This window comes from Phoxinus phoxinus (assembly GCF_949152265.1).
Source record: "Phoxinus phoxinus genome assembly, chromosome: 21".
NCBI classification, from domain to species: Eukaryota; Metazoa; Chordata; class Actinopteri; order Cypriniformes; family Leuciscidae; genus Phoxinus; species Phoxinus phoxinus.
Window position 1 is genome coordinate 10,050,867 of NC_136896.1, and position 18,804 is coordinate 10,069,670.

Sequence of the window (18,804 nt, forward strand, 5' to 3'; positions counted from 1 at the left end):
CGAAAGTCTTACAGGGTTGGAACAACATGAGGGTAAGTCATTACTGACAGAATTTTCATTTTTGGATGAACTAACCCTTTAACCTGCTCCATATATTTGGTCCTATAACCTTGTTCGGTAGCTCTACTGGTAATTGTACAGAATTGTACTTGTGATGCGGAGAGCTCGGATACGAATCCCGTGAAAGAAGAGTCATGATAAAACAACAAAAAGTAAAATGCTATGGTTATGATTGCGTTTTTATGTCACATTTGCTTTTGTTAACACTATCGGGTAGGTTTAGGGTTTAGTGTAAGTATACATTATTTTAAAACAGAGCATTTTAGTGCCAATCGCCAGACATTTCAATTCAGAACTGATGCGTACAAGCTCCAACGTAATAAAACGTTGCCATATTCACGTTCATCTGTTCCGGAAAAAAATTAAACACGATTTTAGCGACACTCACTTGACATTTCACTTTGAAACTGTCGCGCAACGTGCATGATGCAACGTATGTTGCGTTTCGCAAAAATGTTGCCACAGGTACGTTTTTCTAATGAGCCTGCTGTATTCCCGATCCCGACATCTCTTCTCTGATGAAGTGTGCACCACCGTGAGGGCGGGACAATAATCCTGCCCTTCTAGTAACCTGTCACTCACATGAGATCACAGTAATTAACAAATGCGATCCAATCAATTACTGAGGGACAAAATCAAGTCCTGTCCTACATTTTTTCTCTTTAGAGAAGCTGTTTCACTACGTTATATGGAAGAAAGGAAATCTACTAGATCCGGAATGCATAGGGCCTACTACCCTTCTATATAATAGGTGAAACAATGTATGTGAATAGAGTAGCACATCTAAAGTCACAGTATTCATAAAACCGTAGGCAAAAAGTTCTCGGATGACCTATTGCTTCCTAACGTGGCGAATTAAGTTTTACGATTAAATTCATACTACCGGTAGGTACACACATTTTTTCTATTGTTTTTAAAATGTATATTCATGTTCCAGTTGTACTTAATTAGCCACACCCACACAAACACCAAATCTATATAGAGACATTTATTTTTTCACATTTCTCAAATATAAAACACAAAAAAATCTCTATTTTTAGAAAAACGGATTTAGTGACATCCAGTGGATAAAGGTCATAACAGCAGATGCTATTGTTAAAGGTTTGCCTGCAAATAAACAAAAGGAGCAACAATTTAGGTACATGGATGTGTGGAATTATTTTATGATGAATGCAATCGAGTAGTAATTGTTCAGTCTTGCACACTTACTCATAGACAGGGTTGACACTGAATCTCCTGGTACTAATAGAAAAAACAACAAACATTTCATTTTAGTATGCAGCCATGAAATTGTTTTCCTATCAAAATAAAATGAGCTTAGGAAACTTAGAAAAATAACCTGCGCTTAGAAAGCGTTCAGCAGATTGGTACTCTCCACTGCAACTGATAGCTAAAAACAAAACAAAATAGTTAAATTAAACAATCCATCCCAGAAAAAACCTGCTTCACAATAAATACTATAACTAAATTAAGAATGACTGCTTTTTGACTCACATTCCTGGTCGCGGGCACACTTGTTTTCTTCTGTAAGAGAAACAGATATTCAGATATGAAAATAAAAAAATTAACATTTGTAATTTACAATGCTGAAAAGGTTTGTCTAACTTATTACCATTAAGTGTCTTGGGAGAATTGTTCACACAGGTCAGTTCAATGTCTGCTAGCCATTTTAAGCACATGACCCCTTGACTGTAGTCAATCTGACATGAAGATGTCCCTTTACCAGACTCACAAATTGGGTCATGTCCCTCCATCTTCCTGAAGCAAGTGACATTTTCTTCAGTCGGTTTCATTACAACAAAGAAGTTGCATTTTTCTACAAAACAAAACAGATTTGAGAGTAAGTAAGGTTTTAAAATCAAATTAAAAAAGTGCAATTTAAAAACAACAAGTTATTTCAAAAACATAAGTTGTAGGACAGTCACACTTTTAAATGTTGGCCATTTCATTTAATAATTCTTAATTCACTGTATTGCTTACTTTTTATTACCCACAATGCACTCTGTCTCTAATACATTATTTACCATAATGGAATGCAGAGATGTATTTTAAGTGGAAAACAATCAGCTACTTAAAATTAAAATTGCTTATGTCAGAGTCAGAAAATTGGGTCCCATAAAGTGTCTTTGAGTACCATGTAACAACACTGAAATGAATCACTTGATACAGTTCACTTAATGTGTACATACATGTTTTAATTTTTTTTTAAATGTGATTGATAAATGTGATTACAGATTTAATTTAAATGTAATTACATGTAACACAATATTTAATTACACTGTTGACCCTTCCCTTACACAACACCAAACCTGTCCTAACTTTACCCATATCCCCCCTCAATAGCAGCAAAAGTGTTTTGCAATACAACATGAACACAATAAGTATATTGTTCCCAACGTTTAAAAAACAAGTACATAAATTAAAAAAAGTAATTAAATACACCTGATACATAATATAAAGTGTGACTGAAAATTGTGAGCTGCCAGTGGAAATCTCCCCACTGTGAGTACTGTGGGATTGTAGTGGAAGAATGCAGAGTATATCGCTCAAGTGGTTTTGAACACATTGCTTTGAGGTTTTAGAGCTTTCTGCCACCAGGTTAAAAAGTACCTTACAATAACCACACGATGGGGCTCGATTTCTTTGAAAAAAAAGTACACCTTTACACTGCAAGCAAACACAACACATAGACCAATAGAAATTAAAATGTAGGAGAATGAAAAATGAATTTACCATTTTGAAGTGCATTACAGCAAGGATAGAAGCAAAAAATCAGCATCTGCAAACAGATATAAAACACACTTTAAAATACTGTATATACCACTCAAATCATTGTGATATTACATAATATATATAAAAGACACTAAACTAAACTCCTCATGTTATCAGTCTGACAGAATGTTGACAGATGACTTTAACCATAGATTAGTGGTCATGTATTATTTCTGCAAGTTGGAACCATCACATTTGGCCAATGACCACCATATTGAATGCTGCGTGCTTGGTTTCATGTTCCAACTCCACTTGTATTGTATTCTGTATCTGTGAAGTTAATTAATGAGGCTTTCGGAAATATTATTTAAAGTTATTTAAGGTGTCTGTGTTAAAGTGTAGTTACACATTTAAGTACTGAGTAATAGTAAATAATGTACTTACTATAGGGTGATGTTCAGGAATAGTGTTTGGTTAATTGCATGCAATTATGCATCATTAGTTATTACAGTATGTAATGTGGAATTAAGGACACTGTAAAATAAAGTGTTATACCAAATAAACTTTTATTCAGCAAAAATGCATTAAATCTATCAAAAGTGTCAGTTAACTTTAAGCAAGCATAAGACACTTAAAAAAAAAAACATTCCAAGGTTTTGAAAGGTATATAGGGAAAATGTGCTGGTTGTAGTGGGAATGAAGCCCCTTTTATGATTTTTCAAAAAGAAATACAAAAAAATTACAGTAGATATTTAAAATGGTAAATGATTATTTCACTGGGATTAATTATTCTATTTTATATTTGAATTTTTTTTTTTTAAAGACTGTCTGGGACAAGGATAGAACAAATAAAGTTGTTTTTCACTTTATTTATTATGACTCAACTTGTATACTTAAATGTTCTGATTTCTTTGTATGAATTCAATATTTGGCTTGATGGCTACATCTGGTGGAAATTTTGTGTCAATAGCCCACTTAGAAATCCCCTTACTGATAAAAATGCTGATGTGTCAAATACTTATTTCCCCCACTGTATATACATACAAATGAATGATGAAGGCATAATAAAAAAGCTTCCAAAGACAATTGTATTTGTTACCTTAAAGAAGAGAGGAAGCACTCCCTAGGATATGACATTTCTTGGCAAGGTTTATCGCATCTATCAGCCCTTACAACCACAAACTACAAGACAAGTATATTTTCTGGCTTGTTGCACAGTCCCATGTCAAGCATTTTTCTTTAAATGCCCATTCCCCCATTTAGAAAAGTTCACAAAAAGACAGACCCCATTCAAAATAAAGATCGATGTCACAAACCACAAAATGAGGCTGCGCATCAAGATGGAGGTTTCATGAAAAAAGAACCAAAAGCATAAGTGACTCTCAAAAAAAATTAGTGCAGTTATTCAATAGGACTGCTTTGGCTTAAAGTCCACCGACATTACTGAATTACTCAGTATACCACAAAGACAACATTCTAAACATAATGGAATGTTTAACATAATACAGTGAAAGGAACATTCTGTAAATTCACAAATGTGAATGGAGAAAGATATGAGGCATACCAAGTTTTCCTATTTCCTACTCATCTCTTATTTATACTTTTACTGTAGAGTATCCATTATTTGCTTGCTAACACAATTGTTAAAAGTCTTCAGCATTATTAGCATCATGAACTACATAGTGGGCATGTCAGGACATGCCACATGGCTGACAAGAGATGTCTTAAAAAATATTGATTTGTGAACATTATACAACATTTAATTCAATGAGCTCATCGCTTATCATTCAGAGAAAGAAAATAATCATAGCTAAGTCACCCTCATTGCGTTACAAATACAAAACCAAAGATATTTTGAAGAATGTTTCAGTAGTTTTTGTCCATACAATGGACTTCAATGGGGTCCAGTGTGGTTTACACCCCAAAGTTCTTAAAAATATCTTTGTCTTTTGTGTTCAACAGAAATGGATTCATGTTTGGATCAACATGAGGGTGATAGTTTTCGGGTGGACTAACCCTTCAAAAACATTCCACTTGGTGATTTTTATAAGTGGAAAGTTTCCACTTGGTGAACTTTCCACACAGCAGAGTGAAAACTTTTAAACTCAAGAGACTTCAATAATTGTTTGGATGTGAGGACATTCATATCCTTGGCTAAGACCCAGATTCGTTTTAGGAAGGCATTCTACACAGTTCTGGTCCAAGATTACACTGGATATTGTGTGTTTTATCATATCCAAACCAAAACTATTTATTCTAAACTGGCTATGGCCAAAACATGAAACACTATTTAATTGTCTAACTAAAAGATAATACCGGTAGCCAGATACAAAGCATAATTACAGCACATTTAGCCAAACATAAACCACAGCATTTGGATTATCAATCATGTACCTCACATGTACAAAGCTTTCATCGCAACATGATACCATATTATGATTCAAACTTAGATTAAGCCTATAAAATGACAACTCAACCCCTTTGGGAGTAAATAAATAGGTGATAATTAATTAACAGAGCATTCAAAGAAAGACAAGATATGCACAATCACTCACCACTACAAAGGTGCAAGGAGCCATCGTGAAAATGAATGAAAGCTTGCCATCAGAGTACACACCCTCCCAAACTCTTACTTCCTTAAATGAACTTGCTTTGACAGACACACTCCACTTTGATGATGGTACAAAAAAAAAAAGTCTGCTTTTGCATAGTGCAACCATGACACCTCACAGAATATAAACTTTAAAACAACGGGATTTGGAGTTCTTGGGAAATTCCATTACAAAATATATTTAAAGATTTCCTCCAAATCTTTTGCAATACTTATAGTTATATGCACACTGGTAAGTTTTTTAGTAAAGCTTAAAAGTTATACAATATGTGCTAGGTAGACAATGTATAAGTTGGCCTGCATTTAAAATGATTTCAACATGCTTTGTGCAGTTTTTTTTTGTTTTTTTTTAATGGTGCATTGTGGAAATTCATTAATATCATGCACAAAGAGAATCTCCAAAAGCTCTTCCTTTTCGTTGATCTTGAGACCACTTCCTGGGTAGCACCGATCATAAGCCACAGCCTAAATGTGACCTGCAGATGGGAGATTTAACTCATGTAAACTTCCACTCAAATTTTTGTTTTAAATGTTTGTTTTAGTATTTTTCTAATGGAAAAGCTGAATTTTCAGCAGTCTTCAGTTTCACATGATCATTCAGAAATCATTATAATATGCTGATTTGGTGCTCAAAAAACTGTATTATTGCTATCAATCTTAAATGCGGTTGTCCGGCTTAATATTTTTGTGGAAACCGTGATAAATAAATAAAATCCCAGTATTTTTAATGAACAGAACATTTTAAAGAGCGGCATGTATTTGAAATAAAAATCTTTTGTAACATTATAAATGTATTTACTATCATTTTACTGAATGTAAATGTATTTACTGAATAAAAGTGTTTATTTTTTATCTTGCTGACCCTATTGAAACAGTGTATGTGACATTTAAGACGCTACATTCACGTGTCATAATACCACATCCTGGTCTCACCTGTCCAGTAAGAAATTGGCAGAAGTAAAGGACCATCCACAGATACACCCTCCACCAGCTCAACTAAACGCAGGATGTCTTCAGGGTCATCTACAAACATTTCTTCCGGCTCATCAACGCTCATCTCCAAGCCACAAGGGCCCATTGAAACATCACTATCTGCACATATAACACAAATAGGGACATTAATAAATGGTCCTTAGACATTCATCTTGAAGTCACAAACAGTAGTGACCGTTATTCAAAGGTCAAGTGGTCCTAATTAGTATATATTTTTTGTGTCTTATTTTCCATTACATTTTTAAACATCCTTATATCAAGATAAATTATTTGAGAAGCAAAATTGCATTAGAAGCTAGAGGAACTTTACTCTAAGATTTTGTAAGATTTAAATCTCACTTGGGTTTAAGAGGAGGATAATAAAAAGAAACTCAAAAAAAACCTGTGGCTGACTGAATAAAGAGGTCACTGTGGTGGCCTGACCTGACATTGTGATGCAAGGTCTATAAATAATTAGCAAAAATGGTGGGAAGAGGGTATGTTTATGAGTTTTTTCATTGAATTTTCATTTTTTCATTGTTAAAAATTAAATAATCCATATTCACAAAGAAAAAATGTCCAGTGTGCTCAAGGAGTTCAACATAAGGAAGTTTTTTTGAAGGAGCTCTTTGGGGTTGGGAATTCAGCAAAATGTAGTAGAAGGAAATCCAAGGCACTCTTCTTTGGAAATGTATAAAAAGCCTTTATTAGACTGGCTATTTCATAGTAGAAAATTAAAAAAAACATGGGGAAAAAAACAACCCACGCGTAGCGGCACAATCAGCCTCACACACCCTGAAGAAGGCTGATTGTGCCGCTACGCGTGGGTTGATTTTTTCCCCATGTTTTTTTACATTTTCTACTATGAAATAGCCAGTCTAATAAAGGCTTTTTATACATTTCCAAAGAAGAGTCCCTTGGATTTCCTTGTACTACAATCCATATTCACCTTTCAGAGTTCACCTCCAAACTATTAATTCATTCTGTTTAAAAATAAATCCTATAATATTCGACAAGCAATTTTCAATCCATTTTATTTCGCTTTATTTGGTCTTTGTCCACACGTGCTTGCACCACCTGCTGGTGAGCTCACTAACAGTAGATGGAGATTATGATGCTGCAACGCATTCTCATCCTAGGGCGTCATATACTGACACTTGTGTACGGTGGCCCAGTAGTGCACAACACAACACAATTTAAAAAGCAAACATAAGTTCACAACACAACGAAATTAAGCCACAACACAACGGAAATGAGCCACAACACAACGGAAAATCTACAACACAACTAAATTAAGCCGCAACACAACGGAAATGACCCACAACACAACAGAAAATGTACAACACAACGAAATAAAGGCACAACACAACAGAAAATCCATTTCCAAAAGGAAAAGTCTGGCGATTCCACCAAGTGGTTCAAACGAATAATTTATTATAATATAATTTGGATAAAAATAAAAATAAACATTTGGTGAATTGCAGAATTAGCTACAGGAAGGTATTGGCACAATCCCACATGTAATACGTCTGGTCACTAGGAACCACACACTTTGTGACATGAAAAAAGATTTTAAAAAATTACAGAAATTACCTAAAAAATAATTGTTTACTGTAAATACATGAAGGGTGTTGGAAAAAAGCCACCTGTATTTAAGTCAGTCGATCTACTATCAAATACAGTGAAGCTTTGGATTTTGAACATGTCTGTTTTTGAATGTTAAAAGTAATTTTAATTAATACAAATTATACGTTTTAACAACTTGGAGGAATTGGCAGACGTTCCTTTTGGGATCATGCGCTGTGGTAGCGCATCAAAGCCTTCTAGAGTATAAATATATAATGCACATAGGTGATTTTGAATTAATAAATGTCGATATACAATGCTATACATATTGTTAAAATTAATCGTGGTGTTTATATATTTTTAGACTGCTGACTCAATAGAACAATGGCTAAGAAAACTAACCGCGCTCCAAGAGCACTCTAGTGGTCGGGAGCATTTCCGATGTGTTGTGGATTAATTTCGTTGTGTTGTAGATTTTCTGTTGTGTTGTGGCTTTATTTCCGTTGTGTTGTAGATTTTCCGTTGTGTTGTGGCTTTATTTCGTTGTGTTGTGGATTAATTTCGTTGTGTTGTGAACTTATGTTTGCTTTTTAAATTGTGTTGTGCACTACTGGGTTGTGTTGTGCACTACTGGGCCACCGTACTTGTGACAAAACGTCTACATCCAACGCACATGGCACCCTTTAGCGTCAATATGACACGCACAGTTATGGTTGGGTTTAGGCATAGACAGTATGGGTTTAGGCATAGACAGTATATAAAGGGTTTAGGTCTGGGGTAGTGTTAGGGTTAGACCGCTAGGAGGCGCCTTCTGGCCCATTTTTTCATCTGCTTCTCATATTGACGCTAAAGGGTGCCATGTGCGTTGGATGTAGACGTTTTGTCAAAGCGTCAGTATATGACATAGACAGTATATAAACGGTATATGACAGTACTCTACTGCTATTCCTGCAGTTCCCGGATGTGAAATGTTGAATTGTCTGTCGAATTTGTATCACTGAATTTGTGGAAGCATATTTTAAAGCGAAATGAAATGGACCGTAATTTGACTGTCGAATATTATAGGTTGTATTTTTAAACAGAATTCATATTTTGGAAGTGAAATCTGAAAGGTGAATATGGATTGTTGAATTAAAAAAAATATGAAAATGTGTGTGAAATGTTTTGAATTTAAATATTCACAGCTTAAATATACGACCACGTTGAATTTCAGCTCATAAAAATGCAGGCCCTAAAAATACAAAGCATTAAAATGCAAGCATGGTTAATGCAATGCATATTATTTCAAGTAATTCAATTCAAGAACATTTGGCATTATTTTCCATAGAGTTACACATGTTTTTTTGTTGTTGTTGCAAGAGGCATGCAGCAGTGGTTACTGTGGAAGACCTCCTGAGGCAAGGTGACATCTAGATTCTTATTATATTTTATGCTCCCATGTATTTAACTATTTTCATGGTTTGTGAAATATCAAGTTAATATTGATGCAACATGTATTGTTCAAAATAAGCATATTTAGGATATATTTTATGGTTTCACAATTTGGCTTCTCACATCAGACATACAAATGGCTCCGCAGTCAAACCGCTGCCATTTTGTTTTGTCCAGCCTCTAAAACAAACAAACTCTAAGTCCATGTGTTGCCACATTCAGTGGCAACACATTCATTTCACATACATTCAGTGGTGCCAGTGGTTCGCATCTGGTCCAAGAGGAATTTCATTGATGGAAGCTCATCATCACTGTCGTCCATGTCCAGATCAGCTCCATCGGTGATGTACATCTCTCTGTGTGTCCCTCTATCTAAAACCAGAGTGTGTGGAAAAAAATATGTCTAGTTATGTAAAATATTCAAATAAACAAAGGAATAATAATAAAGTTAACAATTTACAGTATAGTTGTGTACATTATCACTATTTACATGCACGGATAATCATCATTACTTTTACAGCAGTTATTAATATTGTTTTATTAAATGTGTAGGTGGAAAAAGCTTAGTAGACAGTCAACCACAACAGATCCTGAATCTTTTTGCTCTGCAGCACCACCCTCCTCCACAGCTTTGTGTTTCTTTTGAACTGACCGTTTTTTTCCTTGAGCCGCATGACCAAGGGCTTTGTGTTCAGATGCAGCCGGTGACTGTTGCTTATGTGCTGGAGCAGGTTTATGGCATGAAGGACAGAAAAACTATAGAACACCATCTTTTGCTCACGTAAGCCCTCAGCACGAATGTCAAACTTCCTGCCCTGTAGTGCAACCAAGATGACAAATCATTCTTAAACCGCAAAACAGACGTACTGTAATGTACTTATGTCACAAGTGATTGTTGAATTTGTAAACGGTAACAATGCAATGATCACCTGAAACGTAATGGAATGAATGTCTGACCATGGCATGTCATATAGAAACTGTTGTTTTCCATTCAGCGTCTGGAGAGTAAAAATGAAGACACATCTGTATAAGGGGGATGTGCATGTACGCTTTGAGGAATCGTTATTCAACCCTACAGAAAAGACTGGATTAGACTCGCATGAATTTCTATTCTGTTCTCGGTCAGTTTATAGCCTACTGGTTGGTGCTGGTTTTATAGAAAACTTAACATTTATGGGTAGTAAATGATTAGTCTGTCCAGTTCTATACGGGTGGCATGAATGATGTATCCAGTGTTGGTGAAAGTTAAATTAAAGTGTCAGTCAATTAATGGGAAAACAAAGTGTCTTATGTTAATTTAATTTAAAATAATGCATTACTTAAAAGTTGCTTGAAAAAAACAATTGATTATGTAACTCACGTTACTTGTAATGCATTACCTTCAACACTGAATGTAACTGGCCTTGAATTTAGACTTACCTCAGAGATCTGCAGTCCTCCAGAAGCCAAGCCTATGAGGATACAACCTTGCGCTTTATTCTTTTTTTCCTGAGACAGCAGGGACAGAGATGAGGGGCAGGAATGGAAAGAAAGAGAGAGTGTGTCTGAAACTGACAGTTACAGAGATTCTTATCAGTGAAACATGATGAACATCGGTAAGACGGATGTTTAAATCAGGGTTGGGCAACATTCAGAAGAGAGAAGAAGAAGTGGCTACTTTTCAATATAGCGAGTATTTCTGTAGACCAACCAGAATTTTCGATTAGCCTACCTTTTGGATCATTACAGAAAATAAGCTTTGTGACCAACAAAAGCTTTGTTTATCAAGATAATCTTCACAAACGAACACAACTTTTATGAATTTTGAAGCCTCAATACAATTGCCAAAAGAAGACCTTAACGTCACCACCATTTTCCAAAAACGTTTTGACTTTTAGTTTGAGTTAAAATAGTTTGCAAGAACGCGATTATAAACACAATGAGGCTTTAAAAGCAGACTTGTGAGTAGGCCTATAGTTTATCCCAGAGCCATAGAGAGAAAGAGTTGCGACACTCTTTGATGTCGCCGCTATGGCTGTCACGTGGTTCATGTAAGCCCCAATAGTTCCAAAACATACGCTGGCTGTCATGTTCTTCTATGGGACAGACAGCAGCGATTGCATTATTGAACGGAAAATATAAAATAAAACACACACCCAACTACTTTTTCAGCTGTTATTGCATTTTGTTAATTCAGTTTTGCATTTGGAGAGGCAACGAGGTACTGTATATTACTTAACTAAGTTTTAGGCTATATTTTTGGAGGGAAAAGCTTAGTGTTCATGTTCGCATGGGTAGTAGCACTGGCTTTAGCGGTTCTAACTTAACTTTTCCATATCATTCATCTGATGATGGACGTCTCATGATATTTATTTTAGCACAACTGGGCTGTATTATGCTATAATTTTAAGATGAAGCCATACACATCAAAACTATAACAGATTATGTTTGGGTCTATATGTAAGTGCAGAGTGAAGATTTTTCTCTATGGCACTGGGTTAGTGTAAGGTTAGCCGTAACTCAATCCAAGTAACTTAAGCAATTAACTAACAAAACACTTGTAACTTCTGTTACAGCTATTGAGACATCAATTAAGCATGGCTGATACAAATTAAGGTTTTCAAATAAAATACTTTTTATTAAACAATAACAGACAACAAAAATGTGTGCTTGTGTGAGTGTGTGTGAACAAGAAAAACAAAAACCAGGGGCAGGTGATCCATGAAACAGACAGGACTGGTGATGGCCATAACAATCCTAGAGGTCCAGCATTGTTCTCACAAGCCGCTTCACTCAAGACAATAAATGAAAAGTTAGTATATCCCAAAAATTCTATTAAATAAAAGTTGCTATAAAGGTGGTAGCGATTCATTACCGAACTAATTAGATGCTACCTTCACAGCTGGCGAAGTCGCGATAGCTAACTAGCAAGCAGGCAATGCTAGAAAATTGGTTGAAACAACCAAGATAAAATATAAATAATTACGCTGTGCATATACAAATGAAGACCAGTATAAGCATCGCAAAGGGCCTCTGAAACAATATAGACAGTTGACAATTCAAAATTCGATATTTCAGCAACTTGGCTCTGGAACAACTCGACGCGCACCAATGTGTAAGTGAATGGAGTTCAACGCCCAAATGACAGTGTTTGGAACTAATCCGATCATCAAATCCTGGAAGTAGGCGGTTAAAAGCACCGCCATTTTTTACAACAGAGGTCTATGGGAGTGTCGCAACTCTTTCTCTCTATGGCTGAGATGTGATGACGTTTAAGCGCCCTCAAAATGTCTGTAGTGACATTTAGTGTAGTGATTTTTAGAGTAGTGACAAAAGCATCCAATCCTTCAGTTCTGAATTTTGTTTATTAGTACTGTGGCAGGAGGAGCTAACGGCAGACACAGTGGAAGTGGTGTCAAGCCACGGAGAGGCATATTAAAGTGTTAAAATAAAGGAGATCTGGTGTCCTAGCTTGTCGTGCCAGCCAGGGAATCGTGAAGGAAGGGTAGTGAAGAGATGGGATGGGTCCAGGTAAGGGAGCGGTGTCCGGCGGTCGCACGCTTCGGCATCGCAACTTCGCAGCTTCTATGGGCCCCGACAACGGAGGAACAGCATCCTAGCCCGTCAGTTTTAATGTTCCACTGTGTATAGATTCCTCGTGGCTGTTTTGATTTGGCTACTACAAGCAATGGCGACTGAAAGAGAGCGGATCATGTTGGAGCTGGAGCTTATCGAGTTGGAAAAACAGTCAATTTTAGTGAAATTACTGTCTGAATTTAAAAATGGCGGGCGGTGCAGAAGAACACGCCGGAAATGCGTAGGATGAAAACGCAATGCTACCAAGCCGACCAATCACAGATCTTGCGGTCCGCGTTGTCGCGACGTGTAGTTACATTTTTGAGGAAGTGCGCGTCAGGGTACGGGCGAAGGGTACGGCGTATGGTATACGTCTATGCGTATACGCCGTACCTACTGCGCGCACCCGACGCAGAAGTATAAATTGGCCTTGGATAGGGTGGCTCTGATTACGAGGGAGAGGCAGACGATCCGTCATAGTCAGTAGGCCTACTTATAAAGCACATATGCCTTGTTCTGCATGATCATATTCTACATCCCTTAATCCTACCCAATACTTAAACTTAAGAACCACCTTACTAACTATTAATAAGCAGTAATTAGAAGTTTATTGAGGCTAATAGTTACATTATAGTGATAATTAGACCCTAATCCGAGTAACCAAACTAAGTGTTCTTCCACTTTGGTCAGTAAAAGTTGATTTATTAAATATTATGAAATTATTAAATATATTTAAAATATAATATTAAATACATTTTGTCAAACCAAAGATAAACTTTGCTTTTCTGTTTAAATTTATTTGAATTCCTGTCAAATCAGTTTAATACTATTTCCTTAATTTCAATTCTGTTTTCTGTTTGCATACCTCAATTCAAGTTCAGGAATTACATTCAAACTGAAAAAGCATTTTCAGTTTAGGTCTGAGTGGTGCACAACTCTAGCTTGACCCAGACAGTAGTGTTGGCCCAGATCTGGCCCAACCTGGATTCCAGGTGTACCAGATGTGGGCCAGATCCGGGCCGATACATACAGTCGGCATCTAGTCATAGTTGGGGGCGTGGGGGCGGGAACACTGCGAACATTGTGTGTATTTGAATGGCAAAAATGTCATATTGCGAGTCATTGACGCCTGCCGACTGGCAACGGTACATTTCAAAAAGAACTGCAATAGTTTATGATTGCCCTTATTTAATTAAAAACTGGGTCAATGACCCAACCAAATGGCCAGAGGTGTCGTTTCCAGACATATTTTGTTATCTGGTTGAATCTCCAGGTAAGACATCGCGGTAGCTGTAGCAGGATTCCACAATTTCCCTTGATCATTCTCACGCCTTATTGCTTGTAGCCATTTTTTCCTCCTTTCCGGTTCTTTGTGTTTATTAGGAAGGATGTAGAACTTCAATTCATAATTTGTTTGTTTATTGGCGGTACAGAAAACGACACAGCAACTCTTCAGCACGATTGTCCCATGTATTTCAATTAGCGCCAAGGCAATGTTTTCCCCACCGGGCTAAATTCACATCACGTGACGGGGCTTCCACAGACTAACCGTCTGTATACTATGTACGTAGCTGTCTGGGGACTGATAGAGTTGTACTAGTTCAGAAAAGACTGTCAAGTCTGAGTCCCAAGACCATATTTTCTATGACTAGTCAAGTCCGAGTGCACTTGAAAATGTGGTCTTGGACTCAAGACTCCAGTCTAGTCTGGCCTCGATTAATACAACACTTCTGAACAGTGGACTTGTGTTAAAAAAGTCACTAACTTTGAACATTCTATAGATGGTGATGGGCACATCACTCAAGGTCAACGCTTCTTGCATGAAATGTAAGGCAGCCTCGCTGGATGACATTCCCTTAAGCTCCCTGTGCAGGGTTGGGATGTGCTTCAGGATATAATCATTCCCACGCTTCTGTATGATCTGTCAGTGTCACAATGAAAACATCATTAGTTTTAACAACAGTTTGTGCACAATAAGAATGGGTGACCAAGTTTTTTTCAGCCCCACAAATTAAAACCAGCAAACGGAAACAACCTCACCCAAAAAGGGAAAAAGCCCTGTGGGCTGAAGTATGCAAAGTTTGGTTCTTCGTAGTCTCCCAGGTCAGCTTGCAGGGCGTATGCAGCCAGCTGAAAGTATAATCCTTCTTGCTCAAAGCACTCAGATCTCAAAACTCTCCCTTTAAGTTCAGCATAATACAGCTGACGGGCTTCACTGTTTCTTTGAGAATGAAACAAGCGGTTTAAAAACTGACACTTAAAACAGTTTTACACAGTTAAACAGTGGTTAATGCATAGGTATCATAAACCAACATTTACAGCATTAATAATATTTGATAGAGATAGTATTGTTCGTTGTTTATTCATCTTTGCTCATAATACATTAAAGGTAGGGTAGGTAAGAATTGTCTAAAGAACTTTTTTTCAAATTGGCTTAAACTGTCTTTATATACCAATGCATAATTAAAATGTAAGTGCTTTGAAAAATAGAGTATAAAGATTGAGTGACTCTAGTGTATTTAATCTTCAAAAAACACAGCTCATTAATTCCGACCGGGACGAAACAAGTGATTGGCTTGCGCGACTGTCACTCTCCGTCGCCATGACTACCGCCGCTATTACTGGCTCTGCCCATGTGCGCGCAGTCGCGCACCCGTTTTTAGGTGGGAGTGAATGGAATTAATGAGCTGTGTTTATTACAGGTTAAAGTCATTCAGTTTTTTATACTCTCTATTTCAGAGTACTTGCATTTTTATTTTGTATTGGTATATAAAGACAGTTTAAACAAATTTGAATAAAAGTTTTTTTTTAGACAATTCTGACCTACCCTACCTTTAACTGATGTTAATGTTAAGAATTTCATTTTAATTTATACATCTTGAAAAGTTAAAATGTACTTTGAACACGTAGAAATTAATATTACGACTAATAAAAAATGTATTGTAAAGTGAAACCAATACTTCATGTACATGTATTTATGTATGCAATGCATGTATTTATTGTTCATTTATTTGGCGAGTAGCTGCTTAATTAGTGGGATATTAACCCTATAAAGCCTGCATCATATTTGATAAATGTCTACGGCTTCTAATTATCAACATGATCAAAACTGAAAAACCTGTTTTACACAATCTACTACATGCTTTCTGTCGTCTAATTGATAGTTTATACTTTTTTAGCTAATTCTAAAAAATAAAAATAAAAACTTCAGGTTGTGGAACATGTGCTTTTTTGCTGTAAAATCGTTAATGATTTTTATAAGGTAAACATGAGGTTTATAAGGTAATTTTTACGGAATATTTCAGGACAAACACTTACTGGCCATTTTTTTTAAATGCTTTAAAAACTTTTTTGTCCTTGGTTATGCAAACATTATTAATTTAACAAAGTTAAATGAAATTGAAGAAATTAACGTTAATTCCATTTTATCATTCTGCAAACATATGGGAATGTTACTTTTGAACATTCCTTGAACATTCTAAACAATCTGTACAATTTAAAACATCCAACTAAAACATTTCAGGAAAAAAAAAAAAATTTCGTGAACGATGTATAAGTAAAAATGTTGTGCTAATGTTTTGAGAAATGTGTTAACACAAAGTGACACAAAGTAAGGTGACATATCATTGGACACAATATCCTATAAGTAGAAGGGCAAAATGATGGATAAGGAAAACAAACATCTCACATCAACGGCTGGGAAAAAAAAGTACTTACACAATTAGTTGAGCATTTTCTACAAAGTACTGCACTTTCAGAGAGAGAACTACTTCCTCCTATGAAAGTAAATACATGAATGAATAAAAATCTTAAGGATGCATGTTACATCTCTAGTGTACGGTTGCCCATAGTGCACAACACAACGAAATTTAAAAAGCAAACATATGTTCATAACACACCGAAATCAAGCCACAACACAACGGAAATAAGCTACAACACAACGGAAGTGTTCCTGACCACTAGAGGGCTTTAGATAATAACTCCCTAATTTACCAGAATATTAACTCTAGAATAGTCATTATTCATCAATAGTGATGTCACCCAAACCAGAAAATTCCCAGCCACTCACGAGCTGAACATTATCTCCTTGGGATGTAATTATAGACCTAGTCATTACAGTATTTACCACGCATCATGTACTGTAACATTCAGTGGTGAATTTCAAAGAAATACAGCACTTTTAAAGAAATAGGTTAACTTTTTAGTCTTTTTTTTAAAGAAATTAATTTAATTCAACTGTTACGATGCGGGAAGGACGAAGCTGAGAGAGAATCCACATGCACGCACTATATTTAACAAACAACAGAACAGGAAACTCAGGAAAGAAACAAGGAACAAGAAACAGCTACAAGCTACAGCAAGCAACGACCGACAACCGACAACTGAAACACAGAGGTATAAATACACAGACAAACAAGCTAAACAAGATAACAAGGGGGCGTGGCTAATCAGAAACACATGGGAACAATGAACAGACAATTAACAAGACACATGGCAAACAGGGAATCACATGACAGACAACAACAAGGTACAAAACCCACACCGTGACATCAACAAGGATTGATTAAACTGATTTAAAAGTGACAGTAGAAGACTTTTACATTGCTACACGAGATTTCCATTTAAAATATATTATGTTGTTTTGAACTTCCTATTCATCAATGAATCCTTAAAAAAATGTAATGTGGCAGCTTCCACAAAATATTAAGCATATTAATAATTGAATTAATAGTAAACTGAATAATATTTTTTTTAAAGTAACACCAAAACAGCACAGACTGATTTCTGAAAGATCATGTGACAACGAAGAATGCATTAAAGTATTTATTTGTGCTTGATTACCTTTGATGTATTCTTTCTCCAGGACTTTGGGAGGTACAAGGACAATTTTTGCTCCAGATCTAGGAAAAGCGGTTGATTGTCTGGTAAAACGGAAAGAACAGTATGAGACGATATGGTTAGACAAACAGAACTGTCACTCCCTTCATCCTTGTTTTTTGTCTAGCTCAGCATTTAGTCAAATCACTCAAACAAAAAAGGCTCAGTTGGCAGTTTCACATACACAAACAAACAGACGGAAACCACATACCCTTTACAACACTCAGACCAAAGAGATGAAGATCTGAGACCACGAGTAGCTCAGACACCTGGTTGAACACATCTTGACCTCTGTCCTTAAGCTGTAATACAGACATGATATAACAAATAAGACATACTACATATAGGCTAGCATAAATTAACCAGAAAGACAGTTTAGGCTGTTTTTTAAGCAGGCCTGTAACTTGAATAACTACATTACAAAGACAACATGCAGTTTTATGGAAAAAGCTAAACAAAATCCAATGACACATGCAAAAATATAACTTTCTAACAAACATAAAAGAGTCTGCAACTCTTAAATCGTCACTCCATGTCAGATATTCATCTCAATATCTCTGTGATAAAGTATAAAAACATTTTCACACACTCACCCCAACAGTCATGTTTAGTTTTGTGTTATTTGGCAGAATAACACTCAGACCTCTGCTTTGGTTCTTCATTGTGGATGTGCTCTCTACGAGGTTCTCTTCTTTAGTGGTCTGCTGGTCTCTTAAATTATTGTCGTCGTGGGCAGTTCTCGTCTATCTCTCCTTAATGCCCTCCCTTTTATATAAAGAAGTCTACATGTTAATATTCATTGCTGGGGCGGAAAAGAAGAAGCTTAAACTAGCTTGCATGTCTTAGCTGGTCTCCTAGCCTTGCTGATTTTAGAGGGCTTTTAGGGGTTCACCAGCCTGTCAGTCTGGGCATTTTCATACACTCAACCCAACAGTCATGTTTAGTTTTGTGTTATTTGGCAGAATAACACTCAAACCTCTGCTTGTGGATGTGCTCTTAGGTCCTCTTTTCATGGCCTC

At 36.2% G+C, this 18,804-nt stretch overlaps 1 protein-coding gene across 3 annotated transcripts; it reads right to left on the reverse strand.

Annotated features, from left to right (window-relative positions):
- Positions 1 to 1,738: 1,738 nt before the first annotated feature.
- Positions 1,739 to 18,477, reverse strand: LOC306989968 (FERM domain-containing protein 6). 3 transcript variants are annotated; one of them, XM_079596092.1, is made up of 13 exons: positions 18,379 to 18,466; positions 17,997 to 18,087; positions 17,750 to 17,829; positions 16,625 to 16,683; positions 14,948 to 15,128; positions 14,673 to 14,828; positions 10,772 to 10,840; positions 10,282 to 10,350; positions 10,005 to 10,167; positions 9,599 to 9,724; positions 6,317 to 6,475; positions 2,794 to 2,839; positions 1,739 to 1,876 (listed from the first exon to the last, which is right to left on the reverse strand). In XM_079596092.1, exons 1-12 carry the CDS (start codon positions 18,445 to 18,447, stop codon positions 2,808 to 2,810), a joined length of 1,254 nt encoding a protein of 417 aa, XP_079452218.1. In that variant the 5' UTR covers positions 18,448 to 18,466; the 3' UTR covers positions 1,739 to 1,876; positions 2,794 to 2,807. The 3 variants fall into 3 exon arrangements, 2 of the variants coding, with proteins under 2 accessions (XP_079452218.1, XP_079452219.1); XM_079596093.1 differs by lacking the exons at positions 1,739 to 1,876; positions 2,794 to 2,839 and adding an exon at positions 5,738 to 5,859; XR_013795787.1 differs by lacking the exons at positions 1,739 to 1,876; positions 2,794 to 2,839 and adding an exon at positions 5,765 to 5,859 and having other exon boundaries at positions 9,584 to 9,724; positions 18,379 to 18,477.
- Between the last annotated feature and the right edge of the window lie 327 nt (positions 18,478 to 18,804).

Bases quoted from the DNA above. Each gene is read 5' to 3' on its own strand.
- LOC306989968 (XM_079596092.1), bottom strand. From the start codon at position 18,447: ATGAAGAACCAAAGCAGAGGTCTGAGTGTTATTCTGCCAAATAACACA. The intron at 10,351-10,771 runs GTAAGTCTAAAT...TTTACTCTCCAG, and splicing joins GAGGACTGCAGATCTCTGAG to ACGCTGAATGGAAAACAACA. The intron at 6,476-9,598 runs GTATGTGAAATG...TTATATGTGCAG, and splicing joins AACCACTGGCACCACTGAAT to ATAGTGATGTTTCAATGGGC.